The 15,427-nt window shown below is 44.5% G+C and overlaps 1 protein-coding gene across 4 annotated transcripts in view; it reads right to left on the bottom strand.

The window, feature by feature from the left end:
- LOC110497292 (microtubule-associated tumor suppressor 1 homolog A) overlaps window positions 1-15,427 on the bottom strand; it is an 82,492-nt gene that overhangs the window by 25,470 nt on the left and 41,595 nt on the right. For 3 of the 4 annotated variants that reach the window (XM_036933882.1, XM_036933883.1, XM_036933881.1), the window contains 2 exons: window positions 14,377-14,535; window positions 12,208-12,315 (listed from right to left, as the gene is read on the bottom strand). In XM_036933882.1, the coding sequence (XP_036789777.1) occupies window positions 12,208-12,315; window positions 14,377-14,535 (267 nt within the window). Of the gene's footprint in view, window positions 1-415; window positions 686-12,207; window positions 12,316-14,376; window positions 14,536-15,427 lie in introns of those variants that run through there. The other variant, XM_036933884.1, reaches the window with a different exon arrangement.

The following is a 15,427-nucleotide window of genomic DNA, read 5'->3' as shown; positions in this document are numbered from 1 at the left end:
ACCATGGGAGTCAAGGCCCTCTGGGCTTCACGGTTAGAAGAAGCCCTCTGGGCTTCACGGTTAGAAGAAGCCCTCTGGGCTTCACGGTTAGAAGAAGCCCTCTGGGCTTCACGGTTAGAAGAAGCCCTCTGCCTTGCCGGCTATTCACCACCACGCTATGGTGGAGCCACTAGTGTAGAAAACACACACACAAATACACACACAGACACAGACTCATAGAGAGTGGCATCTAATTTGTAGACATGGCGGCTGGCTATACACAACAGTGAGAGCACCCCCTGGTAAAGAAGGACTGCAAGGCAACAATGGCTGCCGCGGCACGGGGGTAGAAATAGGGAACGTGGGAGATAAGACAACGGAGGAGGGGTACGATGGATGGAGTGATGAGGTGTGTGTGTGTGTGTGTGTCTCAGACCTGCATGGAACACCACAGTGGTCTTCTTGCATCCCGAGAGGAGTTGGAGATTGCGGAACAATCCTTTGGCTGTCAACTTCACATGGAAGTTAGACAGAGAGAGTCTAGGAGACCATAACATGTCTCTGGTGAGAGATTCCTCTAGTATAGAAGTAAAGAAAAAAGGAGGGAACAATCCACTGTCTCTAGTCTTTAGTCTCTAGGTAGATACTCCTCCAGACTAGGTTGGTCTCTAGGTAGATACTCCTCCAGACTAGGTTAGTCTCTAGGTAGATACTCCTCCAGACTAGGTTGGTCTCTAGGTAGATACTCCTCCAGACTAGGTTAGTCTCTAGGGTAGATACTCCTCCAGACTAGGTTAGTCTCTAGGTAGATACTCCTCCAGACTAGGTTAGTCTCTAGGGTAGATACTCCTCCAGACTAGGTTAGTCTCTAGGGTAGATACTCCTCCAGACTAGGTTAGTCTCTAGGGTAGATACTCCTCCAGACTAGGTTAGTCTCTAGGTAGATACTCCTCCAGACTAGGTTGGTCTCTAGGTAGATACTCCTCCAGACTAGGTTAGTCTCTAGGGTAGATACTCCTCCAGACTAGGTTAGTCTCTAGGTAGATACTCCTCCAGACTAGGTTAGTCTCTAGGGTAGATACTCCTCCAGACTAGGTTAGTCTCTAGGTAGATACTCCTCCAGACTAGGTTAGTCTCTAGGGTAGATACTCCTCCAGACTAGGTTAGTCTCTAGGTAGATACTCCTCCAGACTAGGTTAGTCTCTAGGGTAGATCCTCCTCCAGACTTGGTTAGTCTCTAGGTAGATACTCCTCCAGACTAGGTTAGTCTCTAGGTAGATACTCCTCCAGACTAGGTTAGTCTCTAGGTAGATACTCCTCCAGACTAGGTTAGTCTCTAGGTAGATACTCCTCCAGACTAGGTTGGTCTCTAGAGTAGATACTCCTCCAGACTAGGTTAGTCTCTAGGTAGATACTCCTCCAGACTGGGTTAGTCTCTAGGTAGATACTCCTCCAGACTTGGTTAGTCTCTAGGTAGATACTCCTCCAGACTAGGTTAGTCTCTAGGGTAGATACTCCTCCAGACTAGGTTGGTCTCTAGGTAGATACTCCTCCAGACTAGGTTAGTCTCCAGGGTAGATACTCCTCCAGACTAGGTTAGTCTCTAGGGTAGATACTCCTCCAGACTAGGTTGGTCTCTAGGGTAGATACTCCTCCAGACTAGGTTGGTCTCTAGGGTAGATACTCCTCCAGACTAGGTTGGTCTCTAGGGTAGATACTCCTACAGACTAGGTTGGTCTCTAGGGTAGATCCTCCTCCAGACTAGGTTAGTCTCTAGGGTAGATCCTCCTCCAGACTAGTTTGGTCTCTAGGGTAGATCCTCCTCCAGACTAGGTTAGTCTCTAGGTAGATACTCCTCCAGACTAGGTTGGTCTCTAGGGTAGATACTCCTCCAGACTAGGTTGGTCTCTAGGGTAGATACTCCTCCAGACTAGGTTGGTCTCTAGGGTAGATACTCCTCCAGACTAGGTTGGTCTCTAGGTAGATACTCCTCCAGACAAGGTTAGTCTCTAGGGTAGATCCTCTTCCAGACTAGGTTAGTCTCTAGGGTAGATACTCCTCCAGACTAGGTTGGTCTCTAGGGTAGATACTCCTCCAGACTAGGTTGGTCTCTAGGGTAGATACTCCTCCAGACTAGGTTGGTCTCTAGGGTAGATACTCCTCCAGACTAGGTTAGTCTCTAGGGTAGATCCTCCTCCAGACTAGGTTAGTCTCTAGGGTAGATCCTCCTCCAGACTAGGTTGGTCTCTAGGGTAGATACTCCTCCAGACTAGGTTGGTCTCTAGGGTAGATACTCCTCCAGACTAGGTTGGTCTCTAGGGTAGATACTCCTCCAGACTAGGTTAGTCTCTAGGGTAGATCCTCCTCCAGACTAGGTTGGTCTCTAGGTAGATAATCCTCCAAGGAGGGAACAAGAGAAAAAGACTCCCAACAAAAACAAGTCCAAAAGAGCAGCTACACCACTCCCAGATAGAGGGAGAGAGAGAGCTACACCACTCCCAGATAGAGGGAGAGGGAGAGCTACACCACTCCCAGATAGAGGGAGAGAGAGAGCTACACCACTCCCAGATAGAGGGAGAGCTACACCACTCCCAGATAGAGGGAGAGGGAGAGCTACACCACTCCCAGATAGAGGGAGAGAGAGAGCTACACCACTCCCAGATAGAGGGGGGGAGAGAGCTACACCACTCCCAGATAGAGGGGGGGAGAGAGCTACACCACTCCCAGATAGAGGGGGGAGAGAGCTACACCACTCCCAGATAGAGGGAGAGAGAGAGAGCTACACCACTCCCAGATAGAGGGAGAGAGAGAGCTACACCACTCCCAGATAGAGGGGGAGAGAGAGCTACACCACTCCCAGATAGAGGGGGAGAGAGAGCTACACCACTCCCAGATAGAGGGGGAGAGAGAGCTACACCACTCCCAGATAGAGGGAGAAAGAGAGCTACACCACTCCCAGATAGATGGAGAGGGAGAGCTACACCACTCCCAGATAGAGGGAGAGGGAGAGCTACACCACTCCCAGATAGAGGGAGAGGGAGAGCTACACCACTCCCAGATAGTGAGAGAGAGCTACAGGAGCTGTGAATGAGTGCGGGAGCGTAGGGGGAAAAAATTACACTCGAGCTGTACCCCCAGCCAATGGAAAACAAGAGATAATGGCGCCAAAAATAGCATTGTTTTTCTGCCACCTGCAGTAGAGGCGTAACAGTATGGTAGAGATAGTCCAGGTCTAGTCTGTAGTAGAATCCTCAGAGAGAAAGGAACAAATGTAGGCAGAAACACTGACGATGATGATGAAGATAATCTCTTCGTCAGAGGATCAGCGGTAGTATGCAATGTCCCCTAGTGATGCCTCACACACACACAGCCGCGCACACAGACACACACACTGCAACAAACACACACTGCAGCATTTGGGACCAATAGGCGTTAGAGGTTCTCTTTCACACAAACACACGGTTAGACAAAGCTCAGCCTCGGCATCTCTGTGTATCTCACATTGGTTCTTTCGATAGTACTGTGAAGAAAACACACAGAGAGATGCTGCTAGGGATGGAGGGAGGGAGGGAGGAGGGAGGAGTGTGCGCAGAGCGGCAAGTGGGAGGGACATGAGAATAACATCTCGCTCTCCTTCACTCCCAGGGTGAACATGTGAGGGGGAGGATGGACGGATGGATGGAGGGATGAAAAGGAGAAGAGAAGGTGGGAGGATGCAGATGGTTCATACCGAGGTTCCAACTGATGGGAGAGCAGAGATAAAGGAGAGAAGAAAAATGTGCATCCTTGAAAGCAGGAGGCCCCACCCCTCTCCCATCACTCCCCTCTCTCCACCCCTCTCTCTCTCTTTCTATTCCTTCTATCTCCATCTCTCCCTCTGTGGCAGGTGCTGTGTTAAGCCTATTCACTGGGAGGGTGGAGTCTGTGAAAGGGATGCATTTGTCACACATAAAACAAACACACACGCCTCAGAATATTGATGAGTGACACTGTTCTACAGGGTGGCTGTACAGGCAGCCTGTGAATGGCTGTCCAATTCCTTCCTTCAGCTGCTCTTTTCACTGTCTGGAGAATCAGCGTGGAATACACACCACAGGGGCTATATGGATGATGAGGCACAGATAAACACTGGACCATAGAGATGGCTGGGATTCAATGCGACTGACATTCTGTTGGGGGTTTATGAATTTAATTCATGCTAATAGATAGTGATGTCACAACAACACCTAATCAATAATGACAAGATACGCATTGGAGCACATTGGAGGGTGTGGTAGTGAATGGGGCATATGATCAAATGTGAGTCAGGGGGTGTCAGTCACATGATGGCACTTCCTACTCTTCCCCCTGTTATGATGTGGAGGGGAAGGTTAGTGTTAGGACATAGACAAACACACTCTCCAGGATACACTTCCACACTCCACCACCAGAGGGCAGCAACCAGGTCTAGGTGCTGAGCCAAGGCTTGATAAGCACATCAGGTACTGACAATTAAGGTGATGTCACAGTGGCAGCTTGGGGAACCAACTCGTTTTGTTTGAGGGCTTTCGTTAGTTTTTTGAGTCTTTAGTTTGGGAAGGCCTTTTCTTTTTTGTACAAATTTAAGTTTCAGCACCATCTGAAGAAATAATAATTTGCTTGGACTGGCCGACCCAGACGTCAAGAGAGACAGAGCTGGCCCTGGACCAAGGTAAGGTTGCTCTCTCCCTGGGCACAGTACATTCAACATTGAGGTGCATATGCTGATTTCTCACAAATGCACACATTCATTCAGGTTACAGACCATGTAACTATAAAACTAAGACCCCTAGACATAATGAGTCAGGTTACAGACCATGTAACTATGAAACTAAGACCCCTAGACATAATGAGGCAGGTTACAGACCATGTAACTATGTAACTAAGACCCCTAGACATAATGAGTCAGGTTACAGACCATGTAACTATGTAACTAAGACCCCTAGACATAATGAGTCAGGTTACAGACCATGTAACGAGGCCAAAGACCCCTAGACTTAACCAATGCAACAATATTAGTAGGCTAGTTAATGGGTTTGTAACACCCCTCTCCCCTCCACATCCCCCTCTCCTCTCCTCCGAGGCAGCCGTGGTTTACAGGGACAAGGTCACTCCAGAGAGAAATCTGTGTGAGTGAGTGAGTGAGTGAGAGATGGAAAGAGAGAGAGAGACGGCAGTTGGGTATGGCCATACCCGAGCTCAACACCAACAATTTAAAATGGGTACTAAAATCCATCCAATCCATCCTTTTAAAAAGGCCAATTCGGTCTCAGGGCCACCGGAACATCTGTTGCAAGTCGGCATTTCGTTTTCAAATCAGGTGTGGCAGCGGCACTTTTGATTTATACTGAACAAAAATATAAACACGTGGTAACACATGGTCTGCAGTTTTTAGTCCGGTTGGATGTACTGCCATATTCTCTAAAACGACGTTGGAGGAGGCTCATGGTAGAGAAATTAACATTCAATTATCTGCTCTGGTGGACATTCCTGCAGTCAGCATGCCGATTGTATGCTCCCTCAAAACTTGAGACATCTGTGGCATTGGGTTGTGTGACAAAACTGCACATTTAGAGTGGCCTTTTATTGTCCCCAAGCACAAGGTGCACCTGTGTAATGATCATGCTTTTTAAAATAATCTTCCTGATATGCCACAACTGTCAGGTGGATGGATTATCTTGGCAAAGGAGAAATGCTCACAAACAGGGACGTAAAACACATTTGTGCCAAAAAATTGGAGAGAAATAAGCTTTGCTTTTGTGCATATGGAACATTTCAGCTCATGGGACCAAAACAACATGTTGCATTTATTTGTTTGTCGGTAGAGTTTAATAGCAAAGTGCTGTTTTTTTAGACCCATTTGCCTCATGATTTGTCGAACTCAACACACAGAATGTCTTTGTCCTTCATATCGGAGTTCAGCTACAGCGCTTTGCGTGTCTCAACCAATCAGATTCACAGAAATCACGGGCCGAGCACAGCGCACAAAGCTCAAGGGGCTCTCTCTACTTTCCTCTGGTATTTAGCAAGCGTGATAACCCATCACTTCCCACACAAGCAAAAACTCTTACATAAATGTAGCAGCCTAAACACCAGCCATCTGACATGCTGTATTGCATGGAAATCAGACTCTTTTTCAGTCTGATCAACTGTAGACTAGGCTACTAACAATAACAGCTGCGTCGTGTAGCCTACTATGCACCCTGTTCCTCTGGCCAGGGTAGACGAAGCGGTAACATTGTGTATTTATAGCCCATTTGTTCGTGAGGAAATGTGAATGGGATCAAATTTGGTTTATATTCAATTTTGGTCTGACTAGGCTCTCTAGACCTTTTCCAATCCAAAATGATTAAGTGGAATGAATCAATAAACACAGTAGTTGACACTCAGACCGGTTTGTAAATTAGGCCTACAGTTGCATAGCGCAGACTATACGCAACCTGCATAAAGCAAGCTCAGCCCTGTGAGTTTTATTGTCCAATCATGTTGCTTCTCTGTGTCGGTGTATAGGAAACCAACATAGTTCTGCTTTTAAATCTAATTCATATTAACAAGTACAAAGTTGTTGAAGTTTGACAGGGTTTATCCTCCTCCTCCTCAAGGCCAGGAGTTTTCCAGGAATGTTTTAAAACCCTGTGACCTGATTAGAAATACTCTGGTCCCATATGAATCCTTTTTACAACATATTAATCACGTCAACCTGTAAAAGGTCCAGAGTTTCACCTGGTTAGGCTACCAGATCAGGAACGACTACGTACCACACCACTCTGGGACCTGTGGTGCCACCTCTGAGCAGTCTGACTTTAGGACCATGCAGACGCCTCGGAGCGGAAGGGAAGGCAGTAAAATAAGCTCCTTGTCACTTTGCCATACCCTAAGTTTCACTAAAATGACACCCCTGAAATGCATGGTCCTGTATCCAACAATGTGACAGAACTAACAAAAACAATATTTTAGTTTGACAAATGAGACTCGAAGAATCTCCAAGTGGTCACTTCATGTAAGAGCCCCACTTGAGAAATATGTCCTGAGCTACAAGGCAAGACAACTCAAGTACAACTCAGGCCTGAAGTATAAATAGTCCCATAGCAGGGCTGCACTGATCCAATATCTAAACTTAGGCAGGGGGCAACAAACTGAATAAAGTCGGTCTTAAAAAAGAAAACTGAAAACAGGCATCTTGCCAGACAGCTTCAACAGCCATTGTAACCGCTGTCCTGTAAAGCCATTGTTTTGTGTGTGTGTGTGTGTGTGTGTGTGTGTGTGTGTGTGTGTGTGTGTGTGTGTGTGTGTGTGTGTGTGTGCGCGCGTGCGTGGTATGCCGAAGGGGGTGACAGCATGTCTGCAACTGGTGGCTCCCCACAAACCCCCAATGGGAGTTCCTGACGCAACCGCAGCAGAGAGGCAGCCAGGCGCCGAGGCCTAGCCCAATCAAGACCAGCCCAGGCTGGGGGAGGGGACTAACCACAGACCCATGCTTGACCAGGCCTCCAGGAACACATCCATAATTCAAAGCCTCTGTGAGATGGCCTAAATATGTTAACTAAAAGCACTGTACTTTCTGCTTTTTTAAAGACTGATTTGGGATCAGCAATCGCAAACCCAAATCTAACCTCAACTCTTATGAGCTGAGCAACAAAAACTAATCTGAGACCTGTTGATAGGAGCACGTTCGGACCACATGTCCTTAGTAGTGGCATTATTGCCAACTGCCAACAGTACAGATCGCAGGACAAATGGCCCTAGTGTCAACACATTACTTTGGACTCAAACGACTGCCCTATTCTCCTCCTGACTCACCACACGGTGCCAACCTGCAAGTTAAAACAGATGGGAATCGCCACAGTAGAGCACATGTCCACAACAATGCAGTCAAAGGTAAGAAGTATTTGTAGCGACGCCAGGGCACTGCTGACGTGGCCGGCCGGCATCTGTGACAAGCCTGGTTACAACAGCGCTGTTTAACCATGCACGCACACAGGGTGTGTGTGTGACAGAGGCAACAGTTTAGCCTAGTTTCACTCCAAGTGATTTCCATCAGTCCCCTGTATCCCTTTAATGACAGGAAGGGTTCGGGACACCATTCTTTGTGTGTTTGTTTACCCTTGTCACGAGCTTGTGAGCTCCGAGCTAGTCAGCCAGAACGCACAACCCAAACGCTCCTAATGACCCACACACACATGGGAATGCTTTCCAAATCGCTAACACGTTTTTACATTCTTCTATTTATAATTTTCTCCCTCTTATCTCCCCAATTAGGCTACAGAAGTCCATAAATGTGTTTTAAATAGAAAACCTTTGAACTAAACACAGTGACTTAAAACCAGTGGTGGAAAAAGTATCCAATTCTTGAGTAAAAGTAAATATACCTTAATAGAAAATGCCTCAAGTAAAAGTGAAAGTCACCCAGTAAAATACTACTTGAGTAAAAGTCTAAATGTATTTGGTTTTAGATATACTTAAGAATCAAATGTAAATGTAATTGCTCAAATGTACTTAAGTATCAAAAGTAAAAGTTTTCTATTTTTCTTTTAAAGGATAGCCAGGGGCACACTCCAACACTCAGACACAATTTACAAACAAAGCATGTGTGTTTAGTGAATCTGCCAGATCAGGTATTAGGGATGGCCAGGGATGTTCTCTTGATAAGTGTGTGAATTGGACTATTTTCCTGTCCTGCTAATAAGCATTCAAAATGTAACAAGTACTTCTGGGTGTCAGGGAAACTGCATGGAGTAAAAAGTACATTATTTTCTTTAGAAATGTAGTGAAGTAAAAGTAATAGTTTTCAAAAATGTTAACCATAAATTACAGGTACCAAAAACATTCTTATGTAATACTTGAACGTTTTTTTTTTTACTTAAAAGTACTTCACACCACTGCTTCAGTGAAATGAAATGAGGTGAAAAGTTAGTTCATAGTTATAGAAACCCTTTTGGATTATACTGTATATTGATCTAGAATTATTCAGTCAGCCATCTGTGATGTAACAACATTGCAACACTTTTGACAACACTGGTCAAGGGAAGTGCACTGATACAACGTCCAAGTGATATTGTCCTACGTCATACTTCCTGTTCCTGTCCCCTAATCTTTTGAATGTGCTTGCTTGATTATATCATCAAATTCATGAAAACTAGGTCATTTAAGATATATACAGTACCAGTCAAAAGTTTGGAAACACCTACTCATTCCAGGGTTTTTCTTTATTTTGACCATTTTATCCAATATAGAATAATAGTGAAGACATCAAAACTATGAAATAACACATATGGAATCATGTAGTTACCAAACAAGTGTTAAAAAAAACTTTTCCCCAATTTGCCGCTAAAATGACACACCCAAATCTAACAGCTTGTAGCTCAGGACCTGAAGCAAGCATTTTCTTGATACCATTTGAAAGGAAACACTCTGAAGTTTGTGGAAATGTGAAATGAATGTAGAAGAACAACGCCCTAGATCTGGTAAAAGATCATACAAAGAAAAAAAACATGCGTTGATTTTTTCATATTTGAAATGGAAGAAAAAGGCCATAATGTATTATTCCAGCCCAGGTTTAATTCAGACTTTGACCACTAGGTGGCAGCAGTGTATGTGCAAAGTTTTAGACTGATCCAATGAACCATTGCATATCTGTTCAAGACTGCCCAAATGGTTCATTAATACATTTAAGTTCATAATTGTGAACTCTCCTCAAACAATAGCGTGGTTTTCTTTCACTGTAATAGCTACTGTAAATTGGACAGTGCAGTTAGATTAACAAGAATTTAAAGCTTTCTGCCCATATCAGATATGTCTGTCCTGGGAAATGTTCATGTAACTTATAAACTCATGCTAATCACATTAGCCTACGTTAGCTTAACCATCCCGTGGGGGACACACCGGTCCTGTAGAGTTTAAACAAAAATATATATATTCTATACTTGAGATTCTTCAAAGTAGCCACCCTTTGCCTTGTTGACAGCTTTGCACATGCTTGGCATTCTCTCAACCAGCTTCATGAGGTAGTCACCTGGAATGCATTTCAATTAACAGGTGTACCTTGTTAAAAGTTCATTTGTAGAATTTCTTTCCTTCTTAATCCATTTGAGCCAATCAGCTGTGTGGTGACAAGGTAGAGGTGGTATACAGAAGACAGCCCTGTTTGGTAAAAGACCAAGTCCGTATTATGGGAAGAACAGCTCAGATAAGCAAAGAGAAAGACAGTCCATCATTACTTTAAGACATGAAGGTCAGTCAATGCGGAAAATGTCAAGAAGTTTTACATTTTCTTCAAGTGCAGTCGCAAAAACCATCAAGCACTATGATGAAACTGGCTCTCATGAGGACCGCCACAGGAAAGGAAGACCCAGAGTTACCTCTGCTGCAGAGGATAAGTTCATTACAGTTACCAGCCTCTGAAATTGCAGCCCAAATAAATGCTTCACAGAGTTCAAGTAACAGACACATCTCAACATCAACTGTTCAGAGGAGACTGTGTGAGTCAGGCCTTCATGATCAAATTGCCAGAAAGAAACCACTACTAAAGGACACCAATAATAAGAAGAGACTTGCTTGGACCGAGAAACATGAGCAATGGACATTAGACTGGTAGAAATCTGTCCTTTGGTCTGATGAGTCCAAATGGGAGATTTTTGGTTCCAACTGCCATGTCTTTCTGAGATGCAGAGTAGGTGAACGGATGATCTCTGCATGTGTGGTTCCCACCATGAAGCATGAAGGAGGAAGTGTGATGGTGCTTTGCTGGTGACACTGTGATTTATTTAGAATTCAAGGCACACAACCAGCGTGGCTACCACAGCATTCTGCAGCGATACACCATCCCATCTGTTTGCACTTAGTGGGACTATCATTTGTTTTTCAACAGGACAATGACCCAACACACCTCCAGGCTGTGTAAGGACTATTTGACCAAGAAGGAGAGTGATGGAGTGCTGCATCAGATGACCTGGCCTCCATAATCATCCAACCTCAAACTAATTGAGATGGTTAGGGATGAGTTAGACCACAGAGTGAAGGAAAAGCCAACAAGTGCTCAACATGTGGAAACTCCTTCAAAACTATTGCAAAAGCATTCCAGGTGAAGCCGGTTGAGAGAATGCCAAGAGTGTGCAAAGCTGTCATCAAGGCATAGTGAGGCTACTTTGAAGAATCTAAAATACATTTGTTTAAAAAAATGTTGGTTACTACAAGATTCCATGTGTAATTTCGTCGTTTTGATGTCTTCATTTTTATTCTACAACGTAGAAAATAGTACAAATAAAGAAAAACCCTTGAATGAGTAGGTGTGTCCAAACTTTTGACCGGTACTGTATATACCATAGTAGCTGTGTTTGTGGATGAATTTACTTCTGCCAGATGCCTGTAATAAAGTTTTTGCACTGAAGAACACTGCGCTCCATTTTTGCCCATTGAAGACCATTTTAAAAGCTTACAAAACTTCAAAAACTAAAGTAAAAAAACTTCAAGGCCACTTCCTGGAAAATGACTTGTCACTTTCATACTGTATATTGAGGCCATTCGGACACAAACATTTTTCTAAATAAGCTGTCGTGGATCCTTCTGACATTTAAGGAAAATGCATGGCTGAAAAGCATAACCGTTGAGACCGGGAATTTTCCAAGTCTAGTTTTACACAAATCCAGTGTGTGATGACGCTGGAGCGCTACCATGGTAACTGGGGGCCTACACTCTCCTGTGGTGTGGGTGCTAAAGTATCACTGGTTTGTGGAGGTTTGCTCACAATTCAACAATAACCATGACACCTGTATGGGTGAGAATCATATTGCCCTCAAGTCTATTTTTCAGAGACAGTATAATAAATTATAAACTGGGTGGTTCGAGCCCTGAATGCTGATTGGCTGACAGCCGTTGTATATAAGACCGTATACAACGGATATGATAAAACAGTTATTTTTACTGTTCTAATTACGTTGGTAACCCGTTTATAACAGTAATAAGGCACATCAGGGTTTTGTGATATATGGCCAACATACCACGGCAAAGGGCGGTGTCCAGGCACTCCACCGTGGTATATTGGCCATATACAACACCCCCTCGGGCCTTATTGTTTAAATATACTTCAAGATCCTTGGTTCTAGTGTCTTCTAAGCAACCCTAACTATTATGTAGAAAAACACTAAACACTAGCAGACTGACCCAGGCACAAGACCCAAACCCAACACCCAAACGTTCAAACAGAACTCTTACCTGTGGCAGCAGCTGCGGGGCGGTTGAATCTGGCCGAGCCGGCCCTCTGAAGGGGGTTCTGGGCCTGCTTGCCTGCTACCTGGCTGGTCACCGCTGGAGTCTTCAGCCCTATGGTAGAGAAATAGTGAAACACCATGTCAACAGACAGACTAAACCTACAGTGCCTTGCGAAAGTATTCGGCCCCCTTGAACTTTGCGACCTTTTGCCACATTTCAGGCTTCAAACATAAAGATATAAAACTGTATTTTTTGGTGAAGAATCAACAACAAGTGGGACACAATCATGAAGTGGAACGACATTTATTGGATATTTCAAACTTGTTTAACAAATTAAAAACTGAAAAATTGGGCGTGCAAAATTATTCAGCCCCCTTAAGTTAATACTTTGTAGCGCCACCTTTTGCTGCGATTACAGCTGTATGTCGCTTACCACCTACCACTACAGGGTACAAGCCCCTGTGTCCACCTACCACTACAGGGTACAAGCCCCTGTGTCCACCTACCACTACAGGGTACAAGCCCCTGTGTCCACCTACCACTACAGGGTACAAGCCCCTGTGTCCACCTACCACAGGGTCAAGCTGAGGGTGGATAAATAAACACCTCATAATCACCTGGGTCCAGCTTTTCAAAAAGTTATCTGGATTTCCTCTATTGGAAATAGAAATAGAATTAATAGAACAGAAGAATCATTGACTTGAATGAGGACTCCCGTTCTATTAATTCTATTTGCATGCATTCAACCCTATCCGATTGAGGATATCCAGATCGATAACTGGGCCCTACTCAATGGGAATCGGAGGATGATGGGTCATTTGAGCCACAGGGTTGGAAAACGATTATGTTAAAACATAATTTTAGAAATGAGATAGTTAGATAATCACAAATCAGCTAGTCTGTTGATATGCAGGTAGCCTAGTGGTTAGAGCGTTGGGCCAGTAACCGAAAGGTTGCTGGGTTGAATCCCCGAGCTGACAAGGTCAAAATCTGTTGTTCTGCCCCTGAGCAAGGCAGTTAACCCGCTGTTCCCCGGGGGCCGAAAGACGTGGATGTCAATTATGGCAGTCCCCCGCACCTCTCTGATTCAGAGGTGTTGGGTTAAATGCGGAAGACACATTTCAGTTGAAGGAATTCAGTTGTACAACTGACTAGGTACTCTCCTTTATATGGTTTGGTATTTTACAATATAGTGGGACACAAGGAATAGATATTTGTGGGAATGGAGTGTTCTACCTCGGCGGTGAGTCATTGCAGTGTGTGTGTGAGAGAAAGAGAGTGTGTGTGTCCTCATAAGTTATAGTTGAATTAAGAAATTTGAAACCAATGAGAAAAATCAGACTGACCTAGATACAATGGAATAAAAAATATTGGTACTCATATGTTTACACTTCAACCAAGCAGAAATCCACAGGGAAAAAAAATCAACTAACATACCGACTACTGTATCCATTAACTGTCAGTGGTCACTGCTGCCATGGCAACATGACGTCGCTACAGCAGATGTACTGTACTCCATCTACCCCAAGCTAATATTACTCATATCCTGTGGGCACTTCCAGGGACCACAGAAATAAACAGAGATTCTATCTAACCAATATAAGGGAGCGCTATATTCATTGACACACATTATAGTGGAGATAAAGTGTATAAATGAACCAATCATCTTTCAGGATTAGACCCACCCGTTGTGTAATCATTGACACACACAGGGACTGAGGTTGGTTGGTAATACAATCCTGGTTAGGTAATATTCCAATCTATGTGGTTCTGTTGGAACAACACATTGGGTCTAATCAGAAGAAACCAAACCATTTTAACACAAATTTGTCCATGTTTTAGCTAAAAGATATTCAAGTCAAGGAGAGGGTGTGGTGTGCAAATCAAAAGCACCAGAGGAGACATCCCCATCTGGGTGAAATAAAACTAGTCCATCTGATCCTGATCAGAGAAACACATCACAGAGAGGGAAACTGACTCATTAGTGAAACTGGCTAGTGGTGGTGAGCATGTTTAGACACGTCTGTTTAAACACTAACTATGCTTAGACCATCAGACTTAAAGGGACAGGTTTCAAAATCAAAAGGTTAGTGAGTGAAAGTAAGCATACAGCAAGGATACGTGAAAGTATTGTGTGTGTGTGTGTGTGTGTGTGTGTGTGTGTGTGTTCACCTGTTGCAGTGCTTCTCCCTGGTAGTGAGGGGGCTCTGGTTCGGAACCCCAGTGGCCTGGTAGTGGTGGGGGCCTTAATCGACCCCTGGGTTCCCACTGGAGCTGTAGGCTGGCTGGGCCTCTCATCTGGCTTACAGCCCCCCACCACTGGAGCTGGGACTAGGACAGAGAAAGACAGGGAAGATGACAGTTAATACTAGAATTAACTAATAAATATAGTCTATTAACCACTTGGAAATAGACTGAAACTCATTCAAACCTCACTCAACTACACTGGGTTTAGTTTGAGTTGTTCAATAGTGAAAGATGATTGGCTCGCACGTGTAACTCCAGCACACACAACATTCTATGATAGAACAGTGTTATTTGACGGGTATCTTTTTTTAGACACGGAAAGACCCAAACGGCGTTCCATACGTCAATACTGATAGATGATAGTTCTACTGTATCAAAACTGCAATGGTCTCCGTTGTGAATACGTCTGTGTGGGCAGATAGCGAACCTCTCACAGCCCAAACGTAAGAAAGAAGAAACGCTGTTTACATGGCATAATTCCCCTCATTAAGCTAAACGCACATAACGCCGATTACCTACCAAAAAAGGGGAATAATCTCTGGTCCTAATGATCTACATGATTACAATCATCAGACTACTGATTACAAGTGTCTCAAAACGCTGCATAAACAACATCATCTGCATTAGAGACAGCCGTCTGCAACACAATTAGAGCATCGGGAAACCAGTATGTTGATGTGGTTAAGGCACAATGGTAGATTGATTTGCGTGATCACTGTGTGTGTGTGTGATTAGTTCCTCTGTAAACAGAGGCGGCGCATCGCCATAGCAACAGTATCTTGGTCGTCATCCGATCACCATGACAACCTGCTCATCCAACAGTAGCCATAGGTCTTCTACCTTCGGCGCTGAGTCATTGCAGTGTGAGTGTGAGAGCGAGAGAGAGAGAGAGAGCGTGTGAAAGTGTGGAGAGAGAGCGAGTGTGAGAAGAGTGAGAGAGTGCATGAGAGCGATAGAGAGGAGAGCGATGGAGAGG

Source organism: Oncorhynchus mykiss, chromosome 10 (genome assembly GCF_013265735.2).
Source record: "Oncorhynchus mykiss isolate Arlee chromosome 10, USDA_OmykA_1.1, whole genome shotgun sequence".
Lineage (NCBI taxonomy): Eukaryota > Metazoa > Chordata > Actinopteri > Salmoniformes > Salmonidae > Oncorhynchus > Oncorhynchus mykiss.
Note: the sequence above shows the minus strand (reverse complement) of the source record. Positions and strands in the feature narration are given on the sequence as shown.